The sequence below is a fragment of the Podarcis pityusensis genome, assembly GCF_964106645.2.
Source record: "Podarcis pityusensis genome assembly, chromosome: 13".
NCBI classification, from domain to species: Eukaryota; Metazoa; Chordata; class Lepidosauria; order Squamata; family Lacertidae; genus Podarcis; species Podarcis pityusensis.
This window is the reverse complement of record NC_138038.1, coordinates 29,102,722-29,116,366: the sequence shown is the minus strand read 5'-3', so window position 1 is coordinate 29,116,366 and position 13,645 is coordinate 29,102,722. Positions and strand designations below refer to the sequence as shown.

Here is a 13,645-nt window from a genome sequence, read left to right as displayed (position 1 = left end):
AGATATTTTTTACATTGAGTGTGAACAAAAGAATGTGTTAAGTACCTCTATGCTAGATGAATGAGGAAGTGGAAGTTTACGGAAGGTCCAATTTCTATTATTTGTTGGTCCTGGAAGAAAGCTGTACCTTTTCCATTCTTTTCCAATATTCATGATATTTGGCTCACTTAGGCTACATTTTCTTAATTAGTTCCTTGTGTAATTTCTGCATCTGATGGTTTTACATTTCTCGTTTCAGCAACAAAAGGAAGTCTCCCCTTGACTGTTATTTATTCTTGGGGAAAATAGGTGGCCTTGTAATAATTTATTAGCAGTGGTTTCAGAGAGATTGCCAATTATTAGTTATGAACGCCAGCGAGAGTTCAGGCAAACAAAATGAACTTAGACTGAAATAACATGGGAACGTTGCATTATTAAGGGAAATCCCTGAAGATGGTCCTTTGGACAATACACATAATGTGGTCACACTATTTCATTTCTCACTATTTGATTGGGGATTCTCAGCTGAATTGGCACACTAATTTCATTCTGAAACACTCTGTTTCGGTGGGATTCTGTCAGATTCTATAATGACCCCACCAATGTATTTTGAGTATAGGCATGTTCTTAAAAAGGTTTAACGTTGGAAGATTTTCAACTTCTCTGCCATTCTGTTCAAACTACATGGGTATTACGAGGGGAAAAACAAAAATTGAAGATAGAAAAAGAAAGAAAGAAATGGGTTGAAATTGAAAATCAAATTTTGTACAGGGAAAGGAATAGGAATTTGTGTATTGGACATCCTGCAAACCAGGGATGGGGAACCTGTGGATACCAGATGTTGATGGACTTCAACTAGGAGCTGCCCCATCAGCATGGTCAATGGTCTTGGATTATGGGAGTTCGAGTCCAACACCACCAAGAAAGCCACAGGTTCTTTATCTATTTTTCATGTTTGCTTTACATCAATACAAGAAGTGCTACAGAGGACATTGTATAACCACATAATTTAATAAATTCACTCATAATTTTTATTTTTTGCATGCATTCAGTTTTATATATAAACATGAAGTAGACTGCCAATCCTGATTCACAAATTGCCCTTCCAACACTTTTGTAGTAGCCTTTCCAGGACTTCCTTTACATCCTTGTTTCTCAAACTGTATATAAGAGTATTAGCTATAGAGGGAATGACTGTGTAGAGAACAGAAACAATTTTATTGAAATATCTCATGGATTCCCTGCTTATTGTGAACAGAAGAGGCTTCTCCTGCCTCTTTCACTATCAGTAGTTATGCATGCCTACATATGTAAAGCAGTTTTGTTGCCCTGTGCAGTTCAAGATTACAAGGTGTCTTCGAGTCATTATTTATTCCCTCCACTTCTAATTACGAGAACAACAAACACTTTTACAGACACATATTTGGGGACACTTTGTGGCCTGTATTGGTGCCTGTGTACTATATTCTATTAAAAGTGACTGCCAATAAAAATTATATGGAGAAATGATCTAGGGAAATTCAAAGAACAAATTAGGGATGCACTGTAATTTGTTAAATTTCATTTTTCTTACAAAACTTATTTATTGATTTCTTATATATACCATATTGGCGCAAATATAAGCTGCACCTGAATATAAGTCGCACCTTTAAAATTCAAGGGGAGGGGGAGAGAGAGAAAAAGACAATACCCAAAAATAGGCTGCTCCCTTAGAATTCTGCAGGCACTCACATCCGTTTCATTTTACCATATGTCTGTTTCAGCAGAGATATTGTAAAAGCCAATTTTTGTAAGGTCGCAAATTTAAGTTGAACTTTAACTTTTCACGGTCGGAATTTGGAAAAAAAGGGAGGCTTATAGGCCAACACGGGATGGGGATAACAACAAGACGGTATATATAACAACAACAGCCGTAGCACATCTATTATCACTTCAACAGTAAACACTTATGGAGACAAATGACAGTACATAGAATGTTGCTTCTTTTACACATTCACAAGCTTCTTAGCAATTGCTTTGCATGATACAATGCTACCAATATTATTTCTCAAGGCGTTTTTGACTTCTTTGTTTCTCAGGCTGTATATAAATGGGTTGGCCAGAGGGGGCAAAACTAAATACAAGAGAGAGGAAAATTTTTGCATCTCTCTGTTGCCTTCCCCCTTTGGTAACATATACACAATCATTAGTGAACCATAAAAGATCGAAACCACAATCAAGTGAGAGGAGCAGGTGGAAAAGGCCTTTTGCCTCCCTGTGGTGGAAGGGATTTTCAAGATGGCAACAATTATATATACATAAGATGTTAAAGTTAAAAGAAAAGGAGGGAGTGTGAATATAATAGCCACAATGAAACCCAGCATTTCCATCAAGCTGGTGTCACTGCAAGAGAGCTTAAGGAGCGGGAAGTAGTCACAAAAGTAATGATTAATTTCATTGGGGCCACAAAACGTTAACTGCAACATCAGACTGAGTAATATCAGGAAAGCTATAAATCCACTGATCCAAGATGCAACTGCTAATTGGATGCAAGTCCAGGTGTTCATGGTTGTAAAATAATGCAGTGGTTTACAGATTGCTAGATACCTATCATAAGACATCACACAAAGTAAATAGCATTCTGCAGCAATCAAGGAACCACAGAGATACCACTGCATAAAACAGCTGGTGACAGAAAGTCTTCCATCTCCGGTGGAGAGAGACGAAAGCATCCGTGGAAATACATTGGAACTATAACAAGCCTCCAAGAAGGAGAGGTTCCCCAGGAAGAAATACATAGGTGTATGAAGATGCTGATCAAAAACAATAAGGACAACAATGAGAGTGTTTCCAGCCATCATCACAACATAAATTACTAGAAATGTCAGGAAGAGAAGTGTCTGCACTTCGTAGAATTCCCCAAATCCCAGGAGGATGAATTCCTCAATCCCTGACTGGTTTTCCAACTTCATCTAATTGAGAAATGTCAGATCCTATTCAAAAAAGGAATAACAAAAAATAGAAATAATTGATGAGTCCATTGTCACATTAGTGCAAGAGGTTTGAGAGCTGATGTTGGTATACAAGTGGTAGAGCTTGTGTATTAGTGTCATTGAATATAGTGACCACAGTTCGTCTTGGCTTTGTGTAAGATCTTTCACCAGTTCAGGGCACTGATTTAGCTGTTATGCTACACCATAGATACTCTGAAATGTTATATCATCAGTTAGTAGTGGAGAAAACATTAGCAAAAGGAATTTCACCTAACATATCTTCCTGTTCACTTTTCCATCATGATGAAAAACCTCAGAAACCTCATCAGGAGGGCTTTAAACTAACTAATGTGGGGGAGGGAGACAGTGCTCCTGAAGGTAGGAGTCTATCAATTGATGAAGATGATCATCCGAATGTCATAGACCAAATGGAGCAAACAGCACGCAGACCTAGTGGTGGGAGGAAAAAAATCCTTAAATAAGAGACACGGGGGAATGATTAATGGACTTCAATGTCTGTACACTAATGCGCAAAGCATGGGAAATAAACAAGATGAGCTTGAGCTCTTGGTACAGCAAACTAAATATGACATAATACGCATCACTGAAACCTGGTGGGATAAGTCCCACGATTGGAATGTAATAATGGAGGGATACAATCTATTTCAGAGAAACAGACCAGACAAGAAAGGAGGAGGAGTGGCGTTATATGTCAGGGATGTGTATACCTGTGAAGAGATCCAAGATTTAGAACCTCAAAGCCAAAGTGAGAGCATTTGGGTCAAAATTAAGGGAGAGAAGAATAACAGTGACCTCATTGTGGGAGTTTACTATAGATCCCCAAGCCAAACGGAGGACATAGATGATGCCTTCCTGGAACAGATGGCCAAGCATGCAAAAGGAAGGGAGATAGTAGTAATGGGGGACTTCAATTACCCGGATATTTGTTGGATGTCAAACTCAGCCAAGAGCATAAGGTCAAACAGATTCCTCACTGGCCTTGCAGACAACTTCATTGTCCAGAAAGTGGGAGAAGCAACAAGAGGAACAGCCATTTTAGATCTGGTCCTAACCAATGTTGATGACCTGGTTAGTGGGGTAGAAGTGGAAGGATCATTAGGCGTGAGTGATCATGCTCTTCTGAAGTTTACTATACAGCGGAAAGGAGCAGCCAAACATACTAGGACTCAATTTCTTGACTTTAAGAAAGCCAACTTCATAAAACTTAGGGAAGTGCTGGGTGAGATCCCATGGACAGTAATACTAAAAGGAAAGGGAGTTCATGATGGCTGGGAGTTTGTTAAGAGGGAGATAGTAAAAGCACAACTTCAGGCAATACCAATGAGACGGAAACATGGAAGGTGCCTAAAGAAGCCAGGGTGGCTATCTAAAGAACTTTTAACTGAGTTAAGATTAAAAAAGGATGTGTACAAAAAATGGAAAAGGGGGGGAAACCACCAAAGAGGAATTCAAACAAATAGCCAGAAAGTGTAGACACAAAGTCAGAAAAGCTAAAGCACAGAATGAACTCAGGCTTGCTAGAGAGGTTAAAAGCAACGAAAAAGGCTTTTATGGGTATGTTCGTAGCAAAAGGAAGAACAAAGAAACAGTGGGGTCACTCAGAGGAGAAGATGGTGAAATGCAAACAGGGGACACAGAAAGGGCTGAACTCCTCAATGCCTTCTTTGCCTCAGTCTTCTCCGATAAAGAAAACAATGCCCAACCTGAAGAATTTGGAGCAAATGATTCAGCAGAGGAAACACAGCCCAGAATAACTAAGGAGATAGTACAAGAATACTTGGCTAGTTTAGATGTATTCAAGTCTCCAGGGCCAGATGAACTGCATCCAAGAGTATTAAAAGAACTGGCAGATGTGATCTCAGAACCACTGGCAGTCATCTTTGAGAATTCCTGGAGAACAGGTGAAGTCCCGGCAGACTGGAGGAGGGCAAATGTTGTCCCTATTTTCAAAAAGGGGAAAAGAGAGGACCCAAATAATTATCGCCCAGTCAGTCTGACATCAATACCAGGGAAGATTCTGGAGCAGATCATTAAGCAAACAGTCTGTGAGCACCTAGAAAGGAATGCTGTGATCACCAATAGTCAGCATGGATTTCTGAAAAATAAGTCATGTCAGACTAACCTGATCTCATTTTTTGACAGAATTACAAGCCTGGTAGATGAAGGGAACGCAGTGGATGTAGCCTACCTTGATTTCAGCAAGGCATTTGACAAGGTGCCCCATGATATTCTTGTAAAGAAGCTGGTAAAATGCGGTCTTGACTATGCTACCACTCAGTGGATTTGTAACTGGCTGACTGACCGAACCCAAAGGGTGCTCATCAATGGTTCCTCTTCATCCTGGAGAAGAGTGACTAGTGGGGTGCCACAGGGTTCTGTCTTGGGCCCGGTCTTATTCAACATCTTTATCAACGACTTGGATGATGGACTCAAGGGCATCCTGATCAAATTTGCAGATGACACCAAACTGGGAGGGGTGGCTAACACCCCAGAGGACAGGATCACACTTCAAAACGACCTTGACAGATTAGAGAACTGGGCCAAAACAAACAAGATGAATTTTAACAGGGAGAAATGTAAAGTATTGCACTTGGGCAAAAAAAATGAGAGGCACAAATACAAGATGGGTGACACCTGGCTTGAGAGCAGTACATGTGAAAAGGATCTAGGAGTCTTGGTTGACCACAAACTTGACATGAGCCAACAGTGTGACGCGGCAGCTAAAAAAGCCAATGCAATTCTGGGCTGCATCAATAGGAGTATTGCATCTAGATCAAGGGAAGTAATAGTGCCACTGTATTCTGCTCTGGTCAGACCTCACCTGGAGTACTGTGTCCAGTTCTGGGCACCATAGTTCAAGAAGGACACTGACAAACTGGAACGTGTCCAGAGGAGGGCAACCAAAATGGTCAAAGGCCTGGAAACGATGCCTTATGAGGAACGGCTAAGGGAGCTGGGCATGTTTAGCCTGGAGAAGAGGAGGTTAAGGGGTGATATGATAGCCATGTTCAAATATATAAAAGGATGTCACATAGAGGAGGGAGAAAGGTTGTTTTCTGCTGCTCCAGAGAAGCGGACACAGTGGAATTTGCTGCCAAGGAGTGTGGTGGAGTCTCCTTCTTTGGAGGTCTTTAAGCAGAGGCTTGACAACCATATGTCAGGAGTGCTCTGATGGTGTTTCCTGCTTGGCAGGGGTTTGGACTCGATGGCCCTTGTGGTCACTTCCAACTCTATGATTCTATGATTCTATGATTCTATGATGCATATTCAGATAATAATAATAATAATAATAATAATAATACATCCTACCTCATATTCAGACATTTATTTTATCATTTATTGAAGGAAAATTTCGTTCAAAAAAGTAACCAATTATAATTGGAAACGAAATGAGGTACTATTCTCTAACATTATTTCCTGCACTATTAATCCATGCCTCTACAATTCTAACATTTAGAAAACTTTTTTTAAATCCTAGATTGATATATAAGTATCACATCCTAACAAACAAACAAACAAAAAACACACAAACAAACAAAACCTATAGTTTTCTTCAGGTATCAGTCCTGCCCTTTTAATCCCTTTGTTGATGTGTTTTCTTTTTTTGGAGTGGTTGGGACCAATGATCAACACGATGAATATTACAAATAGGAGTAGAAAATAAAATAACCATTGATAACTTGTGAAGTGGTGAAGTTCTTCAGTTCCTGTACGTGTGCACAGAGATCAGAAATAAATTTCAAACTCCATTATTTCAAATGCTCATCACAGGCATTCCCCTTAATAGAATATTTCCTATTATGCCTATTATGTTTTAGGTACATCCCATATTTTAAAGTCCAGTCGTATAAAAATTGCTCTTTTTAATGTGTATATCAGTCAGAAATTAATACCAAAAATGCCCTAAAATGGACATATATGTTTTTGACGACATATATATAAAGCACACAAACTGATGCAGGAATGTGAAGAACCAGTAAGACTGGGAAAGTGATAGCTTCATTCATAATTAAGAGTAATAAACATTTACCTTTTGAAGATATTTCTCAGCACTATTTTACTGATCCATGTTATCTGTTTATTAAGAATAGAAGAAGGCATTCTAAGTTTCTTCCTTCTCTTTGAGTGATCCAATATCACAGTCCTCTTGATATAGGGATTTATGCATGCAGACAATGTGTATCTGTTTTGATGTCCTGTGTAGCACATCTTGTGTTGTACAAATATTAAGATGGCAAAACCTGTGCTTTTAAGCAAAAGAAATCAGAATTTACTGTCTCAGCCCCACCAGAACAGCAAGACTCTTAGGGACATTTACTTTAAGTTCATACACTATTTAAAAAATATTATTCTCAAGGGAATGTATTCTATAATGACAAAATGTAGCTCTCCCAGGATCCTGGTTTTATTATGAGGTGAACAGAATCATCTGTGAAACAGAATCTTGCAAAGAACACAAAAACCTAATAATGTACAAGATAAGAGACAATTAGTCCCCAAAATCCTGAAAGAAGACTCAAGATATGAAATGGTCGAAAGGTTATATTTATTAAAAGATAACAAAATGGAAGATATTCTATTCATATAAACCAAATTGATTCAATGAAACAAACGGAATCTCAACAGTCAGGGGAAGTCTCAATTGATTTAGTTAGTTATTAAATATTATGCATAATTTGTTTATAAAAAAGACCCTCAAAGTAGTTTACACATTTAATAAAACAATAAAAGTATCAATTAAAGATAATTTCTGATAGAGAGAGATAATGTCAGGGAGTCTTGATAACAAAGGAGTGTAGTTAATTAAGAAGAAGATTTATTGCAAAAACAGAGTACAACGGAGTGGTGATCACAGCCGTCTGTCCATAAATCAAAGATGTCCCTTCTAAGAAGGGTGTTTCCGGTGAGACCAGAAACAGCTGAACTTCCTCTTGTGACGTATTCTGTCTTGAAGACCCCCCCCCCATACATTTAGACCTTGGACTGAGGGGGTTAGCTCCCACCTCTTCCTCCTTCTCTGAAACAGTACTTCTGTGGTCCTTCCCGCTCTCTGAGCTGCTTTCATTTCTAGCCCTGCATTTTGTCCTTCACTAGTGCCCTAGCAAGCGGCCAGCTGACTCTCTGCAACTCTGCTATCAGTTGACATTCCTAAGGGCGGGGGAGTTCGCTCTCAGCTGTAAGCATCCTGTCTTGCAGTTAACCCCCTCTCTTCCTGGCTACTTCCTTCACTGGGAGCTGGTTGCAAACTTTCCCTGGGGGCTGGCTCATTCATGACAGATAATATCTGACATATGGTCAGTGTGAACTGAAATACACCCAGGAGTGATTGTATAGTGGTCGGTGCCATGCTGCCACTTTTCAAACAGTGTTGCTACTGCTTCTTACGAGGATGATGAAAGGTGGGGCAGGGAGGTGGCAGGGGCAGGGTTCCACAACTGCACCAGAGGGAGTTGCAGATTGGCTCCTCTGGTGCACTCACATAACTCCAACACCCTGCCATCCTTCAGCATCACAGCAAGTGACAGCAATCCATTACTCTAAGCACATAATATGCAGCTGGAAATAAAACATTTTAAGTGTGTCATAAAGTGTCACATACAAATGTGACACCAGATGACGATGGGGAGCTATGGGAAATTCAGTATTTTGTTTTCAAAAAGTTTTTTAAAAAAGTATTTTCACAGCATTTTTTATATGTGTCTAGATTCTACCTTGTATACACCTGCATCTCTAGTATGCTTTCCTCTAGTATGGTCCAAAAACAATACTGCAAAGTCAACATTCGGTACTCATTAATGGCAGTTTCTTCTTCTTCTCTCATGTATCTTCAATTTCTGACCAATCCCACCCACCAGTTTTTGTAGTTCCTTAGGATGCCAGCTAAAATCTAAATTCAGACATCAATAACTTGTGCTAGAGGTGTGTATGATTGTCATTGTATGATTTTGTATGATTGTCATTGAATATTGACTGGTGAGTTTGCTCAAGATGAGACACAATTCTCCAAGTTCCTTTATTTTCATTTTCTTTCAGTGATGAATGCTGTACCTCTTCCATGCTTGAGTACCCATCATTTTTGGGTAGCAGGGGCTGGAATCCATCAACGTCTGTATGTGTATGTTCCCTAACCCTGAAGTACATGATGCTAAGCAAGTGCTAATATGATACGTATCTTGGTCAAAAGGCTACTAGGTAAGAGTAGGAAATGCAAGGTCATAAACCTAGCTTCCTCAAAATGTTATACAAAACATTTTCATGATTTGGAAATAACACCTTGATTGCATCTCACAATTATTGTCCAAAACAGTAAGCTAAAGATCACCTAATGAGATCGTCTAAATCATCTAAAACTATTTTTGAATTGCTATTTCAAAATTTCCCCCCTGAGATGTCCAATTAAATATAATTTCTAGAAGATTTACAAACTGAGGCATCTAGTAATATCTGGAGACAGATTCCATGTTTGCATGTTGTAGGATAAATAACGCACTAGGCGAAATGGTGTCCATTTCATTTTTCACACATCATACAATAAGCTCATGAAGACAGAGGGCTGAGGCACACCATCCATGAAAATATAAGGAAACATTTTTTTTTAAAAAAATAGAATCTGGATCTTTTAAAAAATCAAACTGAACAGGAGCTCTGGATATGCTTTTCATCACATAAAGGTACAAACAAAATGCAACTAGATATATATTTTTTAAAAATGAACTTCTGCTACAGAAGGTTAGAGTTCTGTTCAAGTCCATTCAAGTGCATCTGAAAGGAGGTTTGTTTGCTGTTGTTGTTTTTTAAAAAAACAGCAACAAACCAACAACAACCACCAAAAATCACAATCATAGAGCTATATTCCATGGTGCAAGAACAGAATAGATCTTTCTCTTCTCCTCTTCCTTCTCACTCCTCCAGATGGTTGGGAAGCCTACAAAACACTCTGGACTATCATTGTGAAAGCTGCCTTCCTTTTGCCCCCATTATCTTTCTGTATTCTCATTGTCTAGTTAATACATATTTTGTTTGCTCTTTCAGAAAGACTATGACTACTTTTATAACCAAAATGAAGGCAACCTGTTCTTTGATAGATTGCAGCTCCAAATTATATACTCACTTACCCTACTAAAAATTATGGAGATTACTTCTCCACAGATATGTAAAGAATGGCATTGCAATTGACACGTTGTAGGAAGCATGTTTTGTTTTTGTTTTTTGACATTTGACATTCATTATTAACTTAGTGCAGGTTATCTTATTTCATCTTTCCCTACTTTTTGAGTACTTGTGGGTCTGGAAGACCATTTTCATCCAACAAATAAAGTATTCATGAGATAATATGCAATGGGTGAAGAATTAGAGATAATATGCGTGAGTCTTCTTATCAGTCATTAAAATTGTTTCTCAAACATTAGGCATGAAGATTCCTTCTATATGGGGAGGGTGATATCACTAACCACCTGTGGAATCATGCAGCGCATCTTCATTGTTTGCAAAGAAATAACCAGTCAGCACTATAACTCCTGACCTAATTTGTGGGGACTAAGTCCAAGTGTCCAGTTTTTGTTTACTCCTTAAAACTTATTGTATTCTGTCAGAGTTGCTGCTGCTGGCGATTGCATGTGCAAGTGAAATAATATAAAAGAGAGGACTTGCTCATGTGGAAGAACTGAATGGAGATAACGATTCATAAATAATTCTAGACAATGCCACTGAGACCAAATAATCTTTTTCAGATGGTAAGCAAATTGAATTGCATATTTTACATCAGTGCATTAAAAAAAACTTAAATGCATCAATAACATTTATTATTAATTTACTAAAGGAGCTCTACATTACATTTGTTATTAACTTAAATGAATTCCTGATTTCAACTCTATTTTTATTCAAGCTATGGCTTGGGGTGTTAAGTTTTTAAACATTTGCCAAGACGCTGCCTTTAACACCCACTTCTTGCAGAAACATAAGCAGGTGATAATGGTTATCTTAATGTCTCAAAAAGGTTCACCTATTGATTCCTGCTAACCAAACTGCTTCTGAAGGTGAGGTCAGGTTTTCAGAATTGTCAATAAAAATAGTTTTGAAACTGTAGTGATGTGGAAATGCGGGGCTGGCAAGGAGCGTGCAGCAAATGAATTACATTGCAAATGTGCTGAATTTCTGAAAACTTGGCTATTTGTAATAGAGTAACAGTGTTGATTGCTTTATTCTACTGTAGCGCCCAAATCCTCTTTATGAATGGAATCATAAGGCAAAGGAAACGAAATGAATGGAAGTGCCTATAAGAGAAAATCAAACTCATGTCACTCAGTTTATCCTTCTGGGATTCCGAGAGCTGAAGAATCTGCAGGTCCTTCTGTTTCTGGGGTTCCTTGTAATCTACATTGTCACCATGGCAGGGAATCTTCTCATTCTTGTGCTTGTAGTCAGTGATCAACACCTTCACACCCCCATGTACTTTTTCCTTGGAAACCTATCTTGTTTAGAGATCTGCTACAGCTCAACGCTCATCCCTGTATTGCTTACCACTCTCTTGTGGGATGGAAAGGTCATTTCATTTGAGAGCTGCTTCCTGCAGTTATTTTTCTTTGGCTACTGTTTGGGTGCAGAATGTTACTTGCTTTCTGTGATGTCCTATGACAGGTATTTAGCAATATGTAAGCCACTGCATTATGCAACCGCTATGAACACCAGGAAGTGTGTCCAATTAGCAGCCGTGTCCTGGACAAATGGTGTCATAGGCATTTCCATAATCATGGCTGCTATGCTGCAGCTTACATACTGTGGCCCCAATGAAATCGATCATTACTTCTGTGATTCCGTGCCACTTAAAAAACTTTCATGCAGTGACACAAATTTGGTAGAGCATGTCAATTTAACTTTGCTGTTTATATACACTATGCCCCCATTTCTACTGACTCTAGCATCCTACATATACATTATAAGGGCAATCTTAAGAATCTCATCGACCACTGGAAGGCAAAAGGCCTTCTCCACATGTTCCTCTCACCTCATTGTTGTTTCAACTTATTATGGCTCTTTAACAGCTGTGTATCTCTTACCAAAGTCCTCTTCAATTAACAAGGCCTTTTCTCTTTTGTATACAATTCTTCCTCCTCTAGTAAACCCCCTCATATATAGCCTGAGGAATAAAGAGGTAAAGAGGGCCTTCAGAAAGGCAAAAAATAGGATAGCAAATTTCAAAATATTTCAAAATGTGCTAGCTAAATTGTTTAGCGTTAAAGATTAGTGGGGGGAGGAATAGGAAGACCAGAGAGGGACTTGATCAATACTGCCCTGCACCTGTAACCTGATCTGGGCACAACTTGCCACACCCAAATCTCATCCAAATCAGTTTTTTTGGGGGGCGGAGCTAATGTGTAATTAGGGTTTTTTAAACCCCTGACTAAACATACAGTCAGGAGGGACATGGAAGAAGGAGATGCTGATTCTCATCCACTGCCACCTGACTGAGAACAGACCTGACTTGGTCCAAGCCTGGATCTCTCAAAATTGATCTGATTCAGTTCAAGATTCAGGCTTTGGGTCAATCTGGCACAAAGTCCTAGTGATCAGATTCAATTGAATCTCTGTGAATTGAATTAATGCGTGTTGACGTGTGGGTCCTTTTGTACTCAGAAGAGGGTAGAATGAGGGTGGATGGAATGGAGTGGGGCATGCATATACGTGCTCTGCTGATATGGGGTGGGAACAGAACCCCCATGTGAAATTATATATATATATTCTCCTTCCCACTACTTTGATGGTGGTTTTGTTCCAAATGGAGATTTATAATGCCACATACCACAACACTCTTCACATAAATGGACTAGCTGCTGTAACTTCAGTCCAGCTACAACTTCTTCCCCTTTCTAACTCCAGAAGGAAGAGCTTGGAATGGCTGTAGAATGTTCTTCACAGGGAAATACATACCATCATGTTCATTTTTTAGGTGCCAGGCTAAGACCTTTTCATTCGCTGACTAAGCTAGCCTCTGTGATACTGCTAACCTTTTAGTGTGTATGTGGTTGTGAGGGGAAGTAGGTTTTGCCATTATTGTGTTACTAGATTACCATTGCATTAAAAATATTCTGACCAATTGATGTTTATAAATAATAAGAAGGAGAAGAGAATAAGAAGAGCCCGGCTGGATCAGACCAAAGGCCCACTGAGTCCAGAATTATGTTGTGGATATCAGATCCCTGAATTATACTCTCAATAATCAGGGAACAGAAGACTCTGTCTTAAATTACATACCTCCACCTCTGTGTATCAATTCCGTATTAAAGATATTAAAGAAACATAGAAAACATAGCTGGTGATGTTTCATTACAGATCTCCATTAGTCAATCATCATTTTTTGGGAAAAGACGAGCCCCCAACAGGCATACTTCACACATGCTCCATTTCCCCAAATACAAGTGGTTTATTTTTGGATGTTATGTTAGTTGCTTGCTAATTATTGTGGTACCTTGGTACTCGAATGGCTTGGCTCCCAAACAAATTGGCTCCTGAACATCACAAACAAAGTAAGTCTTCCAGTTTGCAAATGTTTTTCGGAAGCCAAATGTCTGATGCAGCTTCCGCTTCAGTGTAGGAAGCTCCTGCAGCCAATCAGAAGCCACACCTTGCTTTTTGAACAGTTTCAGGAATCAAATGGACTCCTGGAATGGATTAAG

General features: G+C 39.1%; 2 protein-coding genes across 2 annotated transcripts; one reads left to right on the top strand and one right to left on the bottom strand.

The window, feature by feature from the left end:
- Nucleotides 1-1,964: 1,964 nt before the first annotated feature.
- Nucleotides 1,965-2,816, bottom strand: LOC308461979 (olfactory receptor 2AP1-like; the record flags this gene model as incomplete). The annotated part of the gene is made up of 1 exon (XM_080979152.1): nt 1,965-2,816. One exon carries the CDS (start codon nt 2,814-2,816, stop codon nt 1,965-1,967), a length of 852 nt encoding a protein of 283 aa, XP_080835278.1.
- An 8,542-nt stretch (nt 2,817-11,358) lies between these two features.
- Nucleotides 11,359-12,216, top strand: LOC308461978 (olfactory receptor 10A7-like; the record flags this gene model as incomplete). The annotated part of the gene is made up of 1 exon (XM_080979151.1): nt 11,359-12,216. One exon carries the CDS (start codon nt 11,359-11,361, stop codon nt 12,214-12,216), a length of 858 nt encoding a protein of 285 aa, XP_080835277.1.
- Between the last annotated feature and the right edge of the window lie 1,429 nt (nt 12,217-13,645).